The 23,759-nt window shown below is 34.8% G+C and overlaps 1 protein-coding gene across 1 annotated transcript; it reads left to right on the plus strand.

Annotated features, from left to right (window-relative positions):
- Positions 1-328: 328 nt before the first annotated feature.
- On the plus strand, positions 329-23,652 carry LOC135696210 (uncharacterized). Its single transcript, XM_065215517.2, has 33 exons — positions 329-1,062; positions 2,717-2,925; positions 3,398-3,575; positions 4,000-4,589; positions 4,997-5,345; positions 6,181-6,394; positions 6,942-6,994; positions 7,554-7,601; positions 8,207-8,281; positions 9,030-9,143; positions 9,616-9,740; positions 10,268-10,357; positions 11,201-11,336; positions 11,432-11,545; positions 12,467-12,688; positions 13,312-13,391; positions 14,384-14,543; positions 14,656-14,728; positions 15,582-15,670; positions 15,793-15,901; positions 16,136-16,320; positions 16,604-16,701; positions 17,070-17,165; positions 17,480-17,552; positions 17,942-18,037; positions 18,669-18,770; positions 19,142-19,267; positions 19,718-19,783; positions 20,051-20,245; positions 20,591-20,679; positions 20,942-21,019; positions 22,202-22,288; positions 22,708-23,652. Exons 1-33 carry the CDS (start codon positions 973-975, stop codon positions 22,754-22,756), a joined length of 4,458 nt encoding a protein of 1,485 aa, XP_065071589.2. The 5' UTR covers positions 329-972; the 3' UTR covers positions 22,757-23,652.
- Positions 23,653-23,759: the final 107 nt, after the last annotated feature.

The raw sequence follows: 23,759 nt of genomic DNA on the forward strand, positions 1-23,759 counted from the left end.
CACAGAGAAAAGGGTTGCCCATGTTCTTGACTCGTAATCAAGCAATTGTGCCTAAAGAGGGTGTTTCCCTAGTTCACCGAGAGACTTCAGGATGTGATCGCAGAAAATTCTCCTAAAGGGGGGGCAGTTTTATGAGTCACTCCTGGGCCCAAGCACCGCGCAAGTCATTTTCTTGGTGTCTTATCTTGTTAAATCTATCTTTATGGTCATTGACATCTTCCCTGAACTGGACTGTTTATAAAAACATAAGTAGAAAGAAGCAAGTATTTTTTAAAAGGGGCGTTTTCCAGCGTTCTAGAGGACGTGACCTCAAAAAATTATCGGTCACGCCCTTTTAAGCCCGCTTCTAGAATGCTGCGCGGTGCCTGGTCAGGTAGTTGAGAAATTCAAAATTACCAGCACAAAGAATTGGAAGAGAAAACGAATATGCTCTTGGCAAATTTTGTCTCATAATAACAAAACAGCAGATTTTATTAGCGAATCAACCATGCAACTAAGAACTGTCATGGTATCTAAGAACATATGTACATATTTATAGATATTAAAAAATCAAGTGCTGAAATAAGAGAAATATCGAGATTAATGAGCCTCAATTTATCCTAAAATTAAGAGCAACTAGGCTAGGCAAAAATTATTCGCTTCTTATAAACATAATTGCTCCTTTTTCTTTCAGCACAACAGGAAGCTCTGACCAGCGTACAAAAAATTACTCTTTAACATTATGCTTCAAGATACAATATCTTTGTCTGGACTTTGATTAATCATCAATCAACAGGAATCATCATTTCCGTCAAGTCGATCTAAAAACGCGCTTGAACAAAATTTTGCTGTTTCAGCAGATCGAATTTATTACTATGGCAACCAAATAAACTATCATTGCTTTGGCATTTAGTTGGATTGGTTAATTCAATCCAATTCATTTTCAAACTTAATGAAAATGGCTGAATAACAACAGCGAATGCAGATTGTTAGATGGCGCGTCTAGTACTCAAGGCTGCTATATTACAGCTCTTCACAATAGTAAACATTGTTCAGGGTATTACAAGTGCAAGCAAAGATGTGGTAGAATATTTTATTTTTCTTGAAATAATTTGATGCGATTTGCAACGTGTGAAATTCTGTAATAGGTGCTTCCTGTTTCATTAATTTAGGCCTAATAAAAGTTTACGATATTGATGGCAACAAGCTTTTGCGTTTGTAACGAATAAAGTATGTCCTATGCATCCGAAATTCGATGCCCTTATGTTTCATTCCACTTGCATTCGTAATTATTTGTTTCCACGATTTTGTTAGTGATCTTCATCTAAATGCTTTTGTTTGATACATATATATAAGTTAACTACCTATTATGCTGAGAGGTACGTTAGTGCATTAGCGCCAGAGTTTTTGATTTACATTTAAGCTGGTTATGAATTGACAGACCTTAGTGGGATTTTGATCACACAGCTCACGAACATTGCTAAAAGCCCCGTAGAACATATTGGTTGATAGAGTACATCAGTTTTCCAACATCACAAGATCTTTGGTGTGCAAAAGCAAAATTTCAAGTGTGCAATTTGGTACAAGAGTGCATGCAACTATGCCACATCCCAAGTATATCAACAAAGATAAAAAATGGAGTTACTTGATCCAGACTGAAAACGTTTGTTTCTTGCCCGGACAAGTTTACTTTGAAAATTTGAGACTGTGCGTCTGAAATCATAAATTCTTAGTTATAGTTAACAATGGTACATGTCATTATCCAGGGATTTTGTGCAGCCAACATGGGCACACAACAAAGTTACCAGTTTGGTGCTTGATAGTTGTTTGGAATCTAGCAAACCAATGCAAGATTATCTTGATCTTGAGGAAACATGATTCTTTAATTGCCCTAAGCAATAGAACACACCCATGTCATGTCTAGATCTAAAAATGCCATATCCTTTACTAGGCGTGCAGTGCAGGGACATTTTAGGCAAAATTTTTGAATGGGCACTTGCCATACTCTGCAGTCTTGGTCCTTGTATTGGTTCTTTGATGCATGTGGGAAGATTTCATGAAAAGGACCTAAAATCCAAGGATGGAAACCTTATATCTTCAATACCAGATGGTTGCCAGTAGATGAGAGGCTTTACACAAAGTCTCTGAAAATTGATGATATGGAAATACCTCAAACCAGGCATGATCTAATCTATATCAGCCTGCTGGGCAAGTACATGTGGAAGATACCTGGTGTAACTTAAAAGGATTTCACCTTTGGCTCAAATGAAACGGCATTTTGTGGTTTGGTTCTCATCATTTTTGCTGTGTGGGTCTGCTGATGAGCAAGGAGGTTTCCATTGCGAAACAAAATATAGTCCTCTTATTTTCTGGCATCAAATTTTGGATGGCTGGCTCTCCTTGCTTCAAACTTTTGCAACCATTTCAACTTTTGTCACTCTAAATGTCACAAAATCAGAAAAATCAAATGCATCACAAATGCTAACCGGACATTTTTTTCTGATAGTAAGGCAATGTACCTCAAACATGAAAATTTTTGTTTCATTTTTATTTCCACTTTTGATCTTGTAGTAAACCATGTCCTTTGGTCTAAGTAGAATTGAATTTAGCTCTCCCAAACAAGCATTATCTGTTGGTCCAGTCTTAGTTGCTGCTTTGATTTTCGTTGTTGTTTATAAAGTTTATTTTTTATGATATCTAGTTTTTAAGTTATTATTTTTTGTGTCCTCTATCCTAGCACCATTTACCAGACTTAACATTGGAAGTAAAGATTAACAAAACAAAAGGCATACAGCCCAACAATGTTCTTCTTGTTGAGTACATTGTTGATGGAAATAGGGATATTCCTTCAGCAGAAAATGCACAACTTTTAGTTGAATTCCCTTATCCAAACATAGAAGTTACCTATGCTGAAGAAGTTCAAAAGCTATCCAATCTTACAACCAGGTTAGCAGAATTTTCATTTCTTGTGAATTGTATGAAGTTTTTATTCAAACCTTATATGTATATATATTTCCATAGTGCATCAGAGCTGATTAAACAAAGCACAACAAATAGCAAATTTGAAAGCTTTTCAACACAGAGCTGTTGAAAAGAACGTACATGAAATATATTTTGATTTTGGTTATTTTGATGTTTTGGCTGAATTTTAAAGCACTCAGTTTCATGATTGTATTATCTCAATAAATTTCCATGACTAGAGTGCTAAGAGAGTCAGACTGTGTGATATTTTCATTGCGCTTATTACTTTTAACTGAAATTTTCTTTAGGTGTTTATCAAAGCATCAATAGCTTGTTGTAGCTGTTTTATAGCAAACTTTACTACCACATATGGAAAAAGAGTTAGATCTCTAATCCATTTATCATAGATGAAGTTAAAATTATTTTCAATTTCTTTTTGCATTTTCTTAATTTACAGATTATCACATGATGTAAGACTTGTCAATATCAGCTTGCAAAATGTCAGTACAGAAGGCAGTAGGATTCATATTGCTGTGAAAACCTCAAGTATACTTCTCCCTCAAATCAGGTTGCCCTTAACCTATAGTATTCAATATGTTACAAACGGATCTTCTCAAAACTTTTCTTTTATAAAGGTTTGATATACAATTGTTTTTAAACATTCTGAATTACCCTTCCCATGATTATCTTAAAAATTCTTGAGAATTTTCCTTTTGGTTTTTGTTCAGTTCACTTCCTCTCAAGGTCTCTGTTGCAAAATACCTCTTAGTATTTTAAAGCAAGAAGAAAGAAGTAATCATCATGGTGAAATTATGCCAGAAATAGGTTTAGATTCCTGGCAGATATTCAGTTATTATTGACTTTAGGTGCTAAAGCTTTTGCCTTATAAAACCTTGAAAGAGGACCAATTTCTAACATCATAGCTGATCATAGTTTTGCTAGGTAACAAGACTAAAGCAGTTTAATTTGTTTTATTTCACTAAGCAAGTTACCTAAGCTAATACTTAGGCATGTTTCTAAAGCATATATTTTGTGCTTAAAAGAATCCATCTTTTGCAGGATCTCTACTCTTATAAGATGGAATCATTTGTAAACCAAGACATACAGATTTATCCTGAAAAAGTTGAAGGTGGATCTAAGATCAATGCTACAGTCACACTTCGAATTACAAATTCAACTGACAGCGCCTTCAATTTGACACTCAATGTCACACTTGATAATGGTACAATTGATTATGGACTCTGTGTTGATGGAAAGAACCAACAACTTCTAAAAAATGCTGATCTTTATTCATTTACTTCTTATGTTGGAATCTTCAAGGCAGAAGAAAACATATCATGTAATATATATGCAACCATTGGAGAAAGAATTGTGCCTGGTGGGCAGATAAAACTTCAATCAGTGATTTATTATTATCACAAGGTCCAAGAACCCAACCTGTATCCTATAGACAGCAAAACTTCTAAACACTTAATTGTATCTGCCATCCAGTCAGTTGTCAATTCATCTCTGAATTTATCTGCATTGGAAGCAAATAGCGTTTTTACTGTCGACATCACATTCATTATTCCAAGAGGTTTGTCCAACATTAACATCACCATCACATTGCCGACATATGAAAAGGCAATAAGATCAAAACGGAGTGTGAGGTATGGTTTTACTATTTGCATTATATTTAATATGTCATGAATAAATAATCTTATTTAAAGAGCTAGTATTGCTAAAGGAGTTATTGAATAAGTTATTACAGGGATCCAGGAATGTGGCTGTCACTGAGATCGATATTTTAATTTTTGTATTTTGCAATGAGTGATCAGTCAAGTGTGTTGTCTATGAATCTATCAATCTGCTAGTGCGGTTTTGCTGAAATGTACAGATATTAAAACACTGCACATATGCTGAAAATGGCATGCCGCAATAATTGGTTGCAATAAATTTTTGAAAACCTATTTGAAACATGTTTGATTATCTGGTGCAAAAAATATAAACATGGCTGAAGCCTGTATGTTTTATCATTGACATAGGACAGTGGCATTATGCCTTTTTTTATTTCTAGATCAATATCTAGCCTACAACCACTGCTGGAGTTTGTGCCTACCGAGAATATTACATACACAAATGGTGCAGCTATCATGTTCCTTGATACCCCGGTAATACAAAGAATCAACAGTACTGTACTCATTGCAAACTTTGGAGAGGTTAACAGCTCCAGTGCAAGCAATGTTTTGTATAGTGAGGCATCCATTCGTCTAAAATTCTGGCTGAAAGTTGCAAATGATCCATTGAATATATTTGGCAAAAGATCTGAAGTTTCTATTGTAGTCGGGAGTGCCAGTTCAAATATACCATTCCAGATCACAGGGCCTTTGGTAAATCCTTCTTTAAAGATCCAAAAAACTGTGCAGGTAAAGTAGTATTTATGAACATATTTCTATACGCCTGGGATGAATTAAAGATATTATGTCCTGTGTTCTGTGCAATTTTCACACTGAAGTGAAATTCGTGCTTGTTTTATGTTGATAAATAATTAGCAAATGTAGCAAATCAGAAATGTGCTACCAATCACAGAGGCTATACACTGCCTTTTATCACACGTAAAGAGCAAATAGTAGAGAACTTGCCATACAGAATTCTTATGCAGGACCATCTAGCGTAAAGATATGATAATAATGATCAGCAAACATCAAAATTCTACATCTGTATTCTGTTTCAAAAGAAGCCAGTGCCCACTTCAAACTTACACATGGGTGAATAGATCACTAATGTGGCTGGAGATTAGTGTTTTTTTGTCAAACTATTGCTACTTTGTGTCGCAAACTCGCAATGCATTTAAGGGCTATCGTTAAGATTTTCGACTTTAATATTCTTGTAACTGTCATTTCCTGTCATATCTTACCGCCACATAACTTTTACTGTTAATTTGATTAGGTACGTATCATTTTAAAGAGTAGTGGTCCTATCTGAGGGCCAAAATCATGTCCACAAAAATGGTGCTCTATGCTATACCTGTTGTCACATGTTTCTCTCACGGTTCCTTCCAAGTTTCCAGCAACAAATAGACTTCGATTCTTAGAATGAATTGCTAACCCAAGTTTCCACAGGACAGGTTGAAAGAAAAAAAAAGGTAGTACTGTTGATATGATGAAAACATTGCTACAAAATCCCAGCACTGTCCGCCTCGAATTAAAGAGGTTGTTCAATTTATGACAATAATATAATATTATGAATCTTTCTTGCTAGGTCATAGATGCAAGCAGAGCTTCCCCTTTGCTGAAATTTACCGTGGTAGTACAACATAACAACGATTCTCGTGAGAGTGCTTTGAATATTACAATTACTGATCTCGTTGATACGATAGCAGTCTACACACTGGATATCCAGCCACGAGGCAAGCTGAGCATGTCTAACTTAGGATCCATCATCACAATCACAGGCTTTGTTTCAAACCTTCCAGGTGAGTAACATTTATGCTCAGATTTCGTATCATTGAACTGTGAAAATACGATTTAGCCCCCATATCGAGTTTTAAGCAGTCATTAGCCCGGGGAAGGGGGCTTATCCGAGTTATTTGGGTATATAGTAATCAATTAACACTATTCTGAAATGTGATTCGGCCTATTGACGAAACCCTTCCCATGATTTGGACGCTCACTTCCAGGATACCCAACGTCAATGGATACTCGATGGCAATATTCTAGAGGCTAGATTCATAGATTAAAGGATCCAGCTATCTGACACAAATAATTGACCCAGAACAATTCTCTTTTCTAAAGGGCAATTCCTCTGCGCAAAGCCTATATTTTAACTTTTCTCAAACTTCTTTAAACTTTAAATGACGTTTGCTGAAGATTCCTCAGCAACTGCTTTTAAACTTGATAAAACAGAATTTTGACGAGATGAATTTCTTACGTTAGAATAACTTGATCTTGGTTTAAGTAGCGAAAATTTTAGGTTCGTTTTTTCACATTTTTCCCTCTCTGATGACATGTTTCTTTTCACAGTGTCGAATAATGTGACAATGGTCTACACAGGATCCTTCTTTACAAGAGTGCAGGTAATTTTTTGAGGCACCGAAGTAGAACAGTACTTGTTCAATAATATAGTAACCAAATATGTCATTTGTTTCTCGATAAATTCCATTGCTGTGCATTTTTTACATGCTTTTTGATATGCGTGTAGCGAAGCATTAAACGAACCAGACATGAATGATTTTACACATAATTGTTCCAAAAAGCATTCATACTGCATTACGTAATATATTGTACAAAAAGTTCAAAAAAATACGATTTTGTCAACTGACTTCGTCACGCACCATTGATAATGTCAGTTCATGAATGGTGTCTCTAAGATGATACCCTGGGTTTCAGAGCGTTAGTGTCGAGGAAATAGGGCGTCGAGGAACACCCGCAACCCCCTATTTCCTTGACACTGACGCTCTGGAACCCAGGGTACTAAAATGAAAGCAAAGTGATTTTCGCCGTGGGTTTTTGCTGGAATTATAGGACCGTTAATAATGCCTGTTGGCATTTTTAGAATACATTTAACCATTAGTTAATAAGGAATAATTTCACGTGATACGCTTCCTGTATAATGTTATTTTGCTCGACAAACAGGCTGCAAGGTTCCAGCACAAAGCAAGCGTTACATGGCGCAGTGTTCAGGTAATTCTATTTTTACACATTCATTGCCCTACCAACAACTGATGCTAAAAAGTCCAAATGCTATTCCAAAGGCAGATTTGTATAGCCATAAAGAATCTCATAGATCTAGAATATACTAGATTGTGTGCGGTACAATATAATGCTAAAATAACGATCAATGTAAGTAAATTGTACCAGGAAAAATGTACAGAAAAAATGTTTTTTCCTGGTACAATTTACTTACATTGATCGTCCTTATAGATCTAGAATGTTCATTAAAACTGGGCCCCTACCGTATTTACTAACAGAGTTATGTAAAGTCTCAGACGCGGTCAATCGAATCATATGCATATGAATGGTTTTAATAAACAAGCTCCGTTAATTGATTTAACCAAGTCGCCTTGGCCCTTACATATGATATAACTTATCATATCGATGTCAGGATAAAGCCTTTGGTAGCATTAGCTTCCAAACTTGTCAAGACTTTGGAGGTTTTAGTTGTATTTTGCAAGGCAACCTTTATCGTGGGGTGGAAAAGTTGCTGTAGCTATCTACAACATATTGATACAAAAACAGAGTCTTGATACACTGATTCAAGTAACTCGTCACTTTTATTCTTCAAACAGGTGAACAACTTTGTACTTAGTAGAAAGACAAGTAAAGAAACCTGTCTGCTTACATCGAAAAAAGTGACAAAGAAGGTAATTCATATTTTTTTATAAGAATGCCACTGTGATATTTCAATCTTTTCAAACGTTTTCAGGCATGCATCAAGATCTTATATGAATGTAGTTCTTGAATATATTTCCTCAGATAAAATGAAAAATACAAAACATCATTATAATTTTGAGCATAGGTATTTGTCCGTTGTTCGAAGATACCCTCTGTTTGAAAGTGACCATCTTTTGGAGATGTCCGTTGTTTAGAAATGTCCGTTGATTTAGAGATGTCCGTTGTTTAGGAATGTCCGTTGTTTAAAGTTGTCCGTTGTTTGACAGTGTCCATCAAAAAATGTTTTACTTTTTTTGGTGTGTACATGAAAGTCGACCTTTTGCAGGGAAACCTTTAGTAATCTTATAGGATAAGTAACAATTCACATTTCAGGACAAGTAGGTTGAAGCAAATCAGTTCTAGCTAATGTATAATTTCTTACTCATTTGGTATTCAGTCTTCTTCAAAGCTAGATGCTTTTAAACAGAGCCTCTCTTGAGCCCCTGTTTGGATAATAGTCACAGCAGTGTGAGCATTTAAACAACCCCTGTGTAGTCGAAGCCATTCATTTTGACATGAAGGTTGGAGATTCATTGTCTTGTCAAGGCTACTGTTGCTATCATCCTAACAGTGGCTATAGGGTGCCCGCGCAGCGTGCTTTATCAAAACTAGTCTTTATATCACATATTTCTACTTCAAGATTTTCATTCTAAATTTCGTCTTTTGAATCTTCTGCAGACTAAAAAGGCCTACGAGTTGGTAGCACTTGGTGTTGCTCTTGGTATAATATTTGGCATATTGGCAGGGCTTCTCGTACTTTACTGCGTTAGAAGAACACGGGTTGGTAAAACTGTAAGTACCCAAAGAGGAAATGAATTGGCTACCTTTTGCAGCCAAAGAACAGAGCCTTAGGAATAAAGCCAATGGGATAGGTCTGGTTATCAAATGCAAAGTACTTGAGTATGCCTCGCATACAAGTGGTCTCAAAAAGCCACGTTTTTAACGGATGCCTCTTTTTTGTCACAGGAATGGTCTTTGTACAATACATAGGCAGCTGATATCTGACCACATTTTAGTACAGTTTCTGTGACACGTGGGGAAAAGTGATATATTCTAGATTAGTTGAATTTTCAAGAAAGTCGATTTGTTAAATTCACATCTAAATGGCTGCACAGCAAAGTCTTCTGATGGTTGAGAACTTTTTATACCACTCTCCCTATTTTTCTCATCGAATTTGCGTTTCAAGTTATCCATTCTTAGAGGATTTTTTATGAATATGACTTGTTACATCAAAACCTTTCTAAAGCTAAAATTTCTTTTTTAGTATGTTTTCTTAGAATCCTTAAACGAAAATGAAATTGAAGAAGAGAAAATGGATAAAAACAAGGAAAGCAGGAAAAGTTTTCGTCTGGAAACCCTGATTGGCCGAAAAGAAAAGCAGAGCAAAAAGTAGGCTCTCAAACTTTTGCTACTTTAAATTTACTGATTCCTCTTGAATTACCAATATGAAGTTGATAAATAATGTTGTCATATTACTGCTTGTAAAAGTTTCCCCAGTTATGGCTCAGTATTTTTATATCTATCTTGGTTTGGTTCCGTGCTTTTTTCATTGTAAGTAATTGAGTCGCTGACTGATTAAGCTAGTAGGAATTCTCCTCAAGACTTTAAAATATCTGCTAAAATAGTTTTGTATTTTTGTATTGGTTGCTACCTTGCTTTTGAAGGTAGTGTTAGGACCTTGGGTAGCTATATTTATCGTGGAGTTTCCTGGTCCTTCCTCTCGATGTGACCACACTTTTTGTCATGGCAAGGATATGATTCCCAAACCCTTGCTTCTATAGTCCGTGGTCCTAACCATATATTCATCCTCACATAATTCACGTCCGCCGCACATGTTTTTATTTGGCTAAAAAGTTAATAATAGTCACTACCTTACCTTCTCATAAAATGCATCTCTAGCACGTAATTTTTGCCAGATCCGAAAGCCAAAAATTAGATGGTGACAAATGGGCACTGATGATAGTGGCAAATTCTGATGCTGAAACTGTCGAAAGATCTCGATCACGGTTCGTTTTATTAGAAGTTTTCTTATGGATACTTTTGATAATAATGTATTGCAATACCTTTTTATTGTTCAAATATGCTTTGTTTTCTAAAAAGAAGCAATTGGTCTCAAGAAATTTGAAGTTTCTCAGCAGAGCGAATTATCTCGAGAGAATTTGTTGAAGCTTCAGGCAATTTTTTCTATACTTGAGCTAACACACCCCCATATAGTCTGTACTTATAACTTAATGGTCAACCTTAGCTTAACTTTAATAGTTTAGCTATTGTTATAGCAATGTTTAGTTTATAGCAATAGTTTAGCTATAGCAATGTTAGAACACTCTTGAATGGATACTTAACTTTAGTAGTTAGCTTAACTTTAATAGTTTAAATAGTATTAAATAGTATTAATAGTATTAAATTTAATAGTATTAGTATAGTAACTTTAATAGTATTAAAGTTAGCTTAACTTTAATAGTTTAAATTGGAAAATTTTGGGAAGATGATGTTTAGGCCAGAGTGTAAGTTTCCAAGATTCTGCCATTTTTCTTTGAACGTTCAGAATTTCATCAGGAAGTCTGAATTGTAAGAAAATAGCTAACATGATAAAGCTCATTCGCTAGTCCAGAGTTTGACAACCATGGCTGTGGAATTAATTAACTACTCGATTAACTAACTCACCATGAACTTATTCCCCAATCATCAATGCTCAATCCAGTGTTCTGAGAAACTCATCTGCGTCCTGCTGTTTTTTAACTGCAAGTAACATTTCAGTTAACCCTGTAGACAGAAAAGTAATTTAAGCATAAGTTCCTATGATGTAGCTGAGCAGAATTAACAAGCAGACTCTTTGTTGTTTTTTGCAGTACGTTAATGGAGGAGCTTGTTCGTGGCTATGACAACAGTTTCAAATTCTTTGTCGATACCTTAAGTCAAATTGCAACAATTTTCTCAAATAAGCTCCGAATGAGCGGTGACATATCAGCTGAAACTTTACGAAAGGTGAGTGTTTGTTAGTCTATATTAATTGTATGTGTTAGCATATGTGTTAGTTCACTTGCAAACTCATCTTTCAAAATGTACAATGATATTTGCAGATCCAGTCAGGAGCAAATACGATCATGTCAAATTACGTCACAAACAGCAAAGTGATCGATCATAATTTAATGTTTGCAAGCGACGATCTTACAGCACTCATCAAGCAATATTTGGTTTGTATTATGTTTGTACATCTTGTATGTTAGCATTGTCAACATCTTCATCACAAAAATTCACAACATTATCATTATTATCATCATCATAACCCTCTTCATATACATCTACCAGGCGCCATTTTAGCTCTAGATAAACTTAACATCTCATATACGTTCAGAGTACGGAAAATTATGTATACCGTTTATTATTCATGACATGTGCAAAGATCACCATGTCTGAGGCCAATCTAAGTGAACATCGCAAGTGAACAATCTTAGTATCAGGTTTTTAAAAACTCCAGAGCCAATATTAAGGAACAACTTATCCCCTAAGATAAATTGTTATGTAAATTTTAAAGCCATCCTATTATAATTTTGATTGACGAAAGACATACAGAGTTTTCTGATTATTGTGAATGTTTTGCTGTTTCATTGCTGCCGTGTTTTGCATTTTGATTCACTTCTGTCTGTTATTGCTGATGTTGTACGGAACATATGGAAACTTTTCTCGAGTCCTATTGAATACTGTTGTGTTTTAGTTTGATCAACGTACAATGCATTTCTTTGCATGTAGAATAGTTAAGTCAAATATATTTTAATTTAGTTCGATAGAACATGTTGAAACGGGTTCTTTTCATGTAGTTCCTTAATGTTTCTTTAGCATGTTGTGTCATCATAATCTTTTGCGTCTTCCTGCCTCCATATAATTACATGGTACTAGTCCAAAAAGAATAAAAAAATTTAGGTAGTAGTTTCTGTTTCCATTTCTCGGAACATTGAAGACAGTATTATGATTTTCCCTCAAATGAATCTATGGGAAAAGCACATCCATTACGAGCTTATTGATATTTTAACACCTTCAAGATTTGTATCTTTTTTAATCATCTATTAAATTCGAAAGGATATAAAAGCAAACTTAAGCAATGTTGTATCTTGTAGAAAAACCAATGCTCGTTGCTTCAAATCGCCAAGAGAGAATCGTCTAACCTTTTCGATTCAGTGATACCTCCAAATTTAAAAAAGGACCAAGCTGATGAAATGAAATCAAATTTCGAAGATTTGCAAAGAGCGATATTTGCAAATGCAGAGAGCATTCGAGCTCAAACATTCTTGCACGTGAAATCTTTTCATACTACTCAAGCCGGCTACAAATATTTACTGGTACGTGACGTGAAATTAAATCTTTCAGTTAGAATTTGCATGCATGCCTTGACCATTTCTATGCCTTCGACCGAAAACATTGCTGTCAGTCATTCCAGCGGAAATACCGAAGCAGTTTATGCATCAACTATCTGACGTGTTTTATTCTTTTTCATGATTATACTTAAATGTTCTATCGTTATCAAACTAGCTGCAAATCATCTTTTGATTTGGTGTAAACTGGCTGTTGAGTAACGACATGCTGTATCTAAGCTTGTTGATGGTAATAAGATGCTACAAAAAGGTGTATCCTTGCCGTGCACATCCCGTTTTGCTTGTGATTCACTGCAGTTGTAACTGTATTGTCAGTTCTCGAGATGGAAAGTGTCACTAGCAATGCACAATTTAGAGAAGAATGGAAAGGAATATTATATATTTTATTAGTGCAATTTCTTGCGATTTCATAAAACCTTAGATCATTTTGAATAACACCTCACTGAAAAGAAGGGGTGAGAATGAAAATCTGAATCGGCTGTTTCGGAAGGAATGTGCTTAAATTTACTGAGAAGTTGTAAGATATTTTTGAAAACTTTAAACATCAGTTTTAGTAAAAAAGAAGATAAATTAAGTATTATCTCTAACAGGTCTGGTCTAAGAAGATGTTTGATCTCTGGTGCAAATGGATTTCAAAAAAACTTTTACGAGAGCTGGATATTCTTCAAAGGTATGTAGGTTCAAGGTATGCTTATGAAGTTAACCAAATGTTTTTTATTCTGCTCTCAAAAGAGGGGGCAATTAAGCACTTATGATTTAGAATCGGGGCTTGAAGAGATTGCTGCTCATAATGTCTTCGTTTTATGGATGTGATATGTGTAAAAGAGTTCATATTGTTTGAGATATTGTAGCTAGAAGGTCCCTTAAAGGCAACGTTTCTCGTTGTGGATTGGTTAATGCACAATTCCAGCGCTCCGCCATATTTTTTACAATGCGATAAATTAAAGGGGGACTGGAAACAATAAAAGATCCCTTTGTTCTTGTAATCAATCAACGTCGTGACAGATTGCCTTTAAGATTCCTTAGCCATTGATGCCACAGAACTTTAGGATCCACTGACAGGTCTTTTGGACAAAGAGAGGCTTTGGATATGGAAAGCACAAAGCCATCTGATTATTTCTCTCTGTTTCCATGGCAATAATCTGGCGGCGTTGGGGGAACAATTGTAAGAAGCTAGGAAAACCAGAGTCTTCTGGAAATGCGAGAAAGAAAAGTTAAGAAAAAATGCAGTGGAAGAAAGAAGATCAATATAAATTCAACGAGGAAAAGATGATGAAGAAAGGGGAAAGGGGAAATATAGAAGAGCGTAGTGTATGTAGGGGACCTATAATTGGGGGCCCAGAAGCCGCAAAGCCTTGTAAAATTCAGCCAAAACCCTCAACCCGCAAGCGCATAATATCAATTTGAAAGACGAAAAACTCATCCTAAACAAAGCTGCAATTCGCGGAAAACGATTTCGAAATCCGTAGGCGGCACGAAGAAATGATGTCAGGGCAGTGAAGCCGCCAACCGATAGTAGGCCCCTTATGTAGATATGGCTGCAGCTCTGCCAGGCAGGACGATATGAATTTTTAGCCGCTCATTAGAAGATTTCTAGTGACACTTTTGTTATAAGCTGAACCTTGTTGAATGTGTTATTCTGACAATTATTATTATCCCTAGGAAGCGGCTGGTGTCATCGGAAGATACAAACGAGTTAACTCTTAGAATAAAGGAAGTCTTTGAGCAAGGGGAAGAGGCTTTTAAGGACGAGCTACTCAAAAAAGCTGTTGTGTTGCAGAAAGAGACGACACTTGATAACTGGAACATTTATGAAGCCTTGGTAAGAGAGGTTATACCTGACTGGAAATGTCAGTTTGGTTGTTTGTTGAACCATAAATATTGCCTGTTAATTAACATCTTTCCTCTTACTGAGCACCGTGGTTTTTTTTAAGGGAACTGAGCTAAGGACTGAATTACAGCAAATATCTGTCGACCAATCGCAAGGCAATTCAAAGCCTGTTAAAGGTTTGTGTTTGATATCTTTTCTGGCTTTTAGCACATATTTCTTCAAATTGACACTGTTTAAATACACTTATTTAGTTCTTTGCAAAAGGTTCACTTCTTTTTTCTTTTTTCTTCTTTTCAGCCTGGGTTATGATTTCAGTAATCCTTCCAACCTCCAGCAGCTGGGGGTCCTATTCCACTTTTAGATTTTACAAAGTTTGCCAGGCTTTTTAAAATGAAATTTCCAGTTATCTATAATATACAAAGCTAGATCGGGTAAGGCCAAATAATTCTGCAGGGAAAAATAAGATTCACTACTATTTAAAAAGGATTTTTCTCCAATTCATTGAGTTATTAATTAATGCACTAGGTTCAGTTCAGTTCAGTTCATATATTAATAATTCCACTACATACAATTTAATAATAACCAACAAGACTACAAGGAAGTAAGACAATGTTCAAAGGAGATTATTACAATGATACAATATAAGAAGACAAAAGTGGGGAAAAATTGTATGCAGGGAATTATTCAAAGGAGGAGCTCTCTCAATAGGTAAACTAATCGAGGAGAGAGCCCCCCCTTTTTGAATAATTTCAAGTGAATTTGGTTGGATTTGAATAATGGGGCAATTCCAGCTAAACCCAGCAGGCAACCACCAGATCACAATCCAAATCTAGGTATTGTTTTGTATTGTTTTAAAGTTAGGTTCAGTTTAGGCTGTTGCAAGATTCGGTTTGTTACTTTGTGTCCAATCTAAAATAGCTGTTGGTACTATATCTAGTAACAATGAAAGATTTCAAAACCTATGATTAGCAAAGGTACACATTGTATCCACTGACCACTGGTTTTATGCACCTTTTACTTTGCCTTCAGATGCTATGGAATTTATCAAAAAGAGGTGTTCGGTTTACATGGACAAGACGAAAATGTATGGAGAGAAAACAGAGGAACGAGAGAAAGAGGTTATTTCCTTTCTAAGCCACCTTAACTCAACTTTCCTTTCTTGAAATGGATCTGCCAGTATCAAATATCAGCGTGTTGATAACATTTTCTTTTGTATTGATGCCTTGACTCTTTTTTACAGACTATGAACAAAGCCCTCGAAGTGATACAAGAAGTTAGATCATATCAGATAAAGGATATCATCGGGAATATTGAGCTGCTTATCATCAAATATTTTTCACGAACCCATGGTGAGTTGCTGCAACTGTTTAACACCGATTTGTTTCATGGTATTATTAGATAACCCTTCATTATATGTTAATTTTTTGCTTTTATTTGTTTTTGATACTCTTATATCATTTGGTGTACGTGGCTCGTAGCATTCAAATATGGCGTACTTCAAGATTCTCTATACTACTTGTAAGTTTCTAGAATAGTTTTTTGAGCATAAGATATCACTTCTTATGTTTCCTGCTAATTTGCAGCTGTGCCTAAGAAAGCAGAAGGCAAGGGAAACCCAGCTGAAAATGGTAGTGTTAAAGAGCATCGAGGTTCTAAGGAGGATGCGATGAGGACCTTGCTTGAAAGTCTTGAGGATATACAGGCAGATTGCAGTGAAACAGAAACAATCACGGGCTCTTCAACTGAAGACTACTTTGAAGAAGTTCAGGTGAGCTTTAGTAAGATTTATTCTCTCTTCCGATAGCACGTTTCTAATCTGTGTGATTATTATCCTTCGTTTTCTTGCAAGTCTAACTACCATCCTTGCTAGCAACTGCGAATATTTTCATCTTGCTTTATGCTTGCAAAAGAGAAAGCGTGTTGATTGCTGTATGCTTGTTAATGTGTGTGTTAATCAGAGAAAGCGTGTTAATCAGCTAAATTACACCGTTTTCAGCTTCTGTTGAATATGTTACTCAATCTGATGTTTGAATTTTTATCTCACCCCACAGACGGCTAGAGCTGATATTCAGAATTTAGTAGCATTGTTGCTGCAACAGTCGGACAAATTTGGCGAGGAGCCTTTGGTGTACTGCCGATTTCAGCTGAAGTAAGAAATTATCTCTTGCTTATTTAATTGACATACGGCATTTAGTTGTACCCACATAATATAATAAACTGATATAACCTTGCTTATAAATTTATTACTGATGGCTAAAGTCAGCGATCATTTTAATGGTTTTTGTTTAACATTTTATTTTCTATCCTCCCATTCTCGGTTATTCCAAACTTCAAAATCGTTTTTTACGGCTCATTTAATGTTGTAGGGTTGCTTATAAAGTCCTTTGTTGTGTTGTATTTTCCTATCCAGCCCATTTGATAATATCTTGGTTTCACCAATACACTATGTAGATGAATCCCAAATCACATCGCGTTTATTTCACTGTTGGCTCTATTTCTATCTTCATATTTTCATAGATCACTGCTGTATTTCTTGAGAGAGCTTTCCCTTCCTAAAATCAAGTCAACTGTCGATGCCTGGAGTAGCTACCTTCAACTGACTTTGACAGAAGTGTGAGTCTCTTTAGTTTGCATTTATGCCCAAACTTGCGTTGGCATTTCCTTTTCATGTAAAACATCAATAGCTTACGTTTTTAATTTTATGCAACATAAATCTTCAAAAAGGTTTTGATCTGTTTTTGAATCAAATAGATAATTTAGCTAATATTTTGAATAGAGATTATTTTTTCTGAAAATTCTTCAGACATCTTTGGAATTCTGTCATGCTTACAGATGTTTTAAAAACACATCATTATGGTACCCAGTTTTCCTTACACTTCAAGCTCTCAACTTAAATTTTCAATAGTAATATTGTTTATCTATTGCAGATTTGTTCGAAATGAACTGAAGCACTGTTCGCCCGTGAAACCTGATCAATCGACAACAAATGAAGAAGACCAGGTTTTTTCATCATTGCTAATTTTCATTAACTGTTTCTTTTATATTTTTAAACGTTATGGCAACGAGCTTCCCTACCCATCCAAAGGCGATATTCAAATGCATTTTAGGGCCTATAAGCTAGAAAATACCCTACCTCATTGGAGTCAAAACCACGCCTAAGTGTGTTGGTCTTGCTAATGGGTGTGAACCAATTGATGAGATTTAAATGTAACTTTGAAAAGGAATCCCGTTTTGAGATGTATTTTATTGGTTGAAGTATTGATATTTTTTCCTGTTAGTTAACTAGATTCTCTGCTTTATAAGAGTTGATCATTTGATTTTTTTCTAGGTAGATTTTCTAAATTATCCAGCGTAGTTTGCACTCTTTAATCATTCGGTGTTCTGAACAGGTTATATTTTGGTTCAAATCTTTGGATTCTATCACAAGCAACGAATTTGAGAAATCAAGAAAACAGTTTCGTATTTTTGTCGATCAGCAAAAGGAGGTAATGTTCATTCTGCGTATTATCGCCTGCAAGCATTGTGTTTTACAATTTTTCATTCTCCAATAGATGATTGATCACTTGTAACCAGCAGTTGTTAGGGATGTAAAGAACACAAAATTCGTGAATAGTTAATCTTGATTAATGAAATTTGATCGAAACTTGGTTATAGAATCATTTGATTTGACAACATTAGGTTATGAATCCCCAACAATTATTTTGTTTATGTGTTATTACTCTTTTTTGCATTTTTAAGCGCACACCATACCTCCATGATTATTTTTCTTTTGAGCTAGACCAAAACAATCGAAAAACTCCTGCACAAAACACACTTACATGTTGGCAGAACTTAGGGAATTGATATTTCGTTATTTTTCATTAATTGACTTTATTTCTATCTTCAGGTCTGTTTACTTAACGATTCATTCATATTCTGTAAAAATCTTCCCAGCTCAGAAATATCTATTTCAGAATTTCAATAACGAAAATATGCCATGAGCAATCTTAGTGTGTTGAGGAACTTTTTAGAGGTCTAAAGCACGTCGATGTTTGATATACTCGCGAATTAATGGATTATCACAATTTGCATATTGTTTCATAATACAAGCCATGTTATTATCTATTTAATTTTTAGCAACTACATGGTATCTTCAATGAGCAAATAGAATGCTTGAATAAGATATCGAAGGACTATATTTTCAACGACCTGCAAGAATACAGCAACTACGTTCGTAGAGTGAGTATTTTTGATATATTTGGCGGCCTATTCAATGCAGAATGATAAAATTCGCACCTCGAACTTTATTTGGTAACAAAGGTTGTAGACATTTGTCAGAAACGAAATTGTCGCCTCACTGTGTCATGTTACGATTTCTCTTTTTATATCTGAAGCGTTTTTGTTGCACAAGTTTAAGATCTCAAGTTTTTTTACTATTGGTCTTAGAAGACTTCCAGTTTTCAACTCAAGACTCGCAAAATCTCAACAGTATTCAACATATTGCTATTTCATTCTTTAGTACATTATTCTTTGTCGATGAAATTATGTAGTTGTACCAAGGCAGATGAGTTACCTTTAATCATCTGATGCCTGTTACTTTATTTATTCAGATCAACTCCCTGAAAACGGAATTTCTAATAGTACACCAATTTCTGGTCAAAGCACTTCATGTCATTGATAGCAAACAACATCTCTCTGATCCGGAAGTCAGAGATTGCTTCGTGAAATTTGAAAAGGTAATTTTTAATCTTTCGGTTGCCCAGAATCATTATAATCATTTATGAGGGTTACATTTACAGCATCTCAAAGTGGAATCTCCTAGAATAGCTGCAGTTGTTTGAGTTTTAGTTCTTTTGTTGATTCTTAGAAGTCTTGAGCTGACATAGTGAAGTCAAAATAAATAAAATGAAATTTTATAATCAATTTCAACTCATAGTTATACCATATGCTACGAATAGTCACGCATATATGTTTCCCATGCTTTTCTTTCAAAGACCAGATATTTTCAGAATATTACAAATTTCATTCAGTTTAGATTTTCTAGAACCTTTACTGATATTCGTGAAAAATAATAACAAGTGCTATGACCGTTAGAGGAAGAAATAGGTATTGAAAGTTTCTTTTACCTTATATGATAAAAACAAATTATTGTTAGGCTTTCAAAAACATTTCTTGCTAAAATATAGGCTACAAGTGCACTTACTTCAGAAGATCAAAGCGAAGAAAAGCTAGATAGCAACAAGACAAGAAAGGTATAGTTACCTCGAGTTATCAAAATTGTATTTCTAGTATTGCTGAAATTATACCTTGTTTAGTATTGAACTTTCTTTGGCTGATACCCATAGTTCTCTATTGCAAATCAGAGTACCGTCCTACACAGAGTCACGTTTTGAATACAACATCTCAATTCCATCCTGCGTTGCACTTTTTAAAGTATGATTGTTCTAGTTTTATCATTTAACAAAATCGAGTATCTAGAATTGCACATTCGATGAAGTCATTATCATCATATCTTTCAGGAAGTGCGTGAATTATTGAAAAGCTTTCAAAAGGACTGCGAGTCTTTTCAGTTGCAGCAAAACTTAGGCACTACTGGGAAATTGGATGAGCTCTTATTTGATGAAGAAGGGATTGTTGATAAGATAATGTCGTTGATCAGGAGTAAACAACAGCAGGACTTTCAAATTGACAGACTTGAAAAATTACAAGCAGAGGTATTCATTTAGACCGATTTGTCATAGCAGTTGACTACATTTTAAGCTTATTTTTCATGTATGTGGGTCTGTTGCATCATACACAAATCGTATTTCCAAACTTTTGGTTCCTCATTCATTGATTCATTCCTTCATTCATTCGTTCATTCATACATTCATTCATTCCTTCTTTTTCACATTAATTCATGCATTCGTTGATCTTTACTTTTAATAATACACGTTCATTGAATATTTAGTGAGGGAAATGAAAAACTAAGCTGACAAATTTTCAATGGCTGATGTAGTCAGTTCGAAGTTTTCATACCCCTTTTTTCACAAATGTAATATATTTTTGTTTGCTTTCAGAATCTAAGTTTGCTTGCTAACTTGCGAAAGATCGACAAGCTACCTGATTCCACATTAACGCTGCTGGTCAATGTTCTACACAGTCATGTGTGCGTATTTGCTGTTATTTTTGCACATCGTATTGAACGAGCCACTTGAAGGAAAATCAACTAAAGCTAGTTTCTTTAATACCCAAGACCGCTGCATTTATATTAAAATTAAATTCTATTGCGAACAATAAGTTCAAGAGACGTTTTACCTAAGGTCAATTCGTTGTTTCTATGACTCAATATGTTTTTGAGTTTTAATAACATGTTTGTGAAAGAGCTAACCGTTTTAATCTGTGGCTCTAATGTATTGCAATATTTGCAGCACCAAAGAACGGCTGGATGAAATGATGACGTCAATTGATGGACCATCGGGACGTAATTACTATTCAGACCTCGTCAGGTGAGAAACGTGCACAATCATTACGTTATTCACAAACTATACACAACTCTTGTGCTCACATCACATGATAATATATAATAAAAGTCATGGAAGATTACTGTAAACTTTTGCTTTGAATACAGAATTGTACACGTTGTGTAGAACGGAAAGGTTCTGTTGCTACTCCGTGTTCAACTTTCAATTCGACCCTTAGGCAACTAGTCTAGAAAGAATGTTAATAGTTATCATAAAAAACTCACTTACATCGAAGCTATCTTTTCAGCCTGCCATATTTTCAGACAACCCCTAACACCCTGATAGCGCATGGCCGACTCTTTTAAAAGGAACTGTGAGCTTCGTTGAGCAACAGCAAGTAGAAGCATGGCCTCCTTTCGCTTCGACATCCATCAGAATATTCCACGTGCATTAGAATGCATTTTTGCTACCAATACCCAAGGGTATACTTTTGAATAAAGAGGAAATAAAGGACCAGTAAGGGCTAGGGATGCTATGCAGTTGTTTTCCCCTGACAGCAAGGCGGTTAACTTTCATTACTGCCAAAGGCATGGATGATTAAATTATTGTGAATGGTTTTCTCTTGATAATTTCAATTTAAAGAAGAATTTATACTTTTTGTTATCGATAGTATTCTCAATTCATTGCACATTCTCTCAAGTTTGTTATAATTCCCCATCTACTCGATAAACGTGCGCTCTTTGGACTCATTCCCATTGGAGCAACACCTCAGACGAAAGTGTTATATTTGTGACATTTTTCCAATAAATAAAGAGACATTTTTAATCCCCTTGCTTTACAAAGTCAAGGGCTCAGCAAATGAAACATCTGAGGAAATTGTTTGTCTGTTTCGAAAAAAGCCAACGCTTCGTCGCATCTGCCTTCGTCGCATCTGATACATTGTTAATTCTAACCCACATGACGAAGTCTGGCAATAAACAATGTGCAGCCTTCAATTGCAAGATCTATGACAGTTGATAAATACACACATTATTCGACCTGATGACCATACAACTAGAAAAACATTATTCGCAATTCGTCTAGTGGGAAGCCTTTAAAATTTAGGTTTTTAGTTGAAAGTTTTGCTAGTCCCGACTGTAGCAGTCGATGACAACGATGATATGATGACAATGAGTATAACGAATTTACCATCTGAAGTATGAAACATTTTTAAACCAATTTTCGCAGATCTCTTGTAAATGAAGATCAATCTAATGAGAAGCGTAAGGAGGACGATGAAACAAACACTGAAGTTCCCAGAGAAAACAAAAAGAGGTTTGAACACAACTTTTAGTTTTCTTTAGAGTTCTTAAATATGACGTCATAAAAACATAGTTTTAGCTCGATTTTATTTTTAATCATAAGAAAGAACACAATGAATGTCTCTGAAAAAATGCAAGATAAGATAGATATGTATTTAAAATTTCGAAATTTAGCCAATAAAGGTTGGAAAATTGCTAGTGTATTACTGTTATTTGGCTTTGTTCTTAAAGTTTAGAGCTGACACCAAAATACAGGGAAAGAGTCTGGGCCTGTTTGGCTGTATCTTAGACAATTTGAAACTGTTGGCTCCATAATTGGTCCTAAAAAAAGACGGCATCCTAATGTTTATTGTTGAAGAATTTCAAACATAATCTACATACATTTCCTGAGAAAATATGTCTCCTATTAATTAATCTAACATCTTTTTGCAGGAAAAAGGGAAAGAAAAAGAAGAAGAATGTAGTTGACCCAAATATTTAGAAGTAGATTTTATTGTTTATTTTATTGAGCATTGGAATTTTTTCAATTAATTTAAGCATATTTTTTTTTCTAAAACAATTTATAATTTGTTTTGCCATTGTTTTTTTGTAGTTTTGCTAGCATCTGAGGCATATTAGTTATTTGTTTAGTTTGAAATACTGCGGAAACAAATACAAACCAGTTAAGATTTCACATTATCATGCTTTTCAAACATTTTGATGCATTAACAGATTTATCATATCACTGTGGTGTATTTATTCAACACATTTAGAATTTTTAAATTAATTTGTGTAAGCTAATTTGTAAATTTTAATGTTATATCAATATCTAAACTAACTTTATCAAGATGTAAGAATACATCATGCAAATTAGCAGCTTTTGAACTGTAGTTATTATTTTCTGTTTGACTTCGACTTCACCCAATGATTTAGTTGTGTTCACACTTATGATAAACAAAAACCTAAGTTTAAATTTAGCAAAACCATGTTTACAGTTATTATCGAAAAATAGAAAAATTTAGTTTCATGTAACCTCTGATTTTGCATTTTTAGTGGAAATAGGCAGGGTTTTCATGTTTTCATTTTTAGACAATTGTTTATATTTACTTTGACCTAAAGCAAACATTTAAGTTAACAAATAAAAACTTCAACCCAGTATGAAAAATACAACATAATGTTCCTGAAAATGTTAATTGAACTAATTGAACATTTTGGACTTAATTTTGCCAAATAGAAAAGAAACAGTGTTTGCTTTTATATCTTTTCCCATATCTGGCAAATGTTTTATTATGGTAAAAATAAAATGAGCAGATCAGGTGCAAATAGTGAATCTGTTTGCAGGTTTCCTTTTTAGGAATAACACCAATGATTCTAAAATACTCTGCAACCATGAAAAGCCTTATATCAAATACGGCATGAAAAAGTAAAATGCTAAATGCAAAGCTTGAGAAAGTGTGATCTTCATCTGATATGGTTCATGTAACAGTCAAGAACTATCAATACAT

The sequence above is a fragment of the Rhopilema esculentum genome, chromosome 14, assembly GCF_057945365.1.
Source record: "Rhopilema esculentum isolate cy_ngs chromosome 14, ASM5794536v1, whole genome shotgun sequence".
Classification (NCBI taxonomy): Eukaryota; Metazoa; Cnidaria; class Scyphozoa; order Rhizostomeae; family Rhizostomatidae; genus Rhopilema; species Rhopilema esculentum.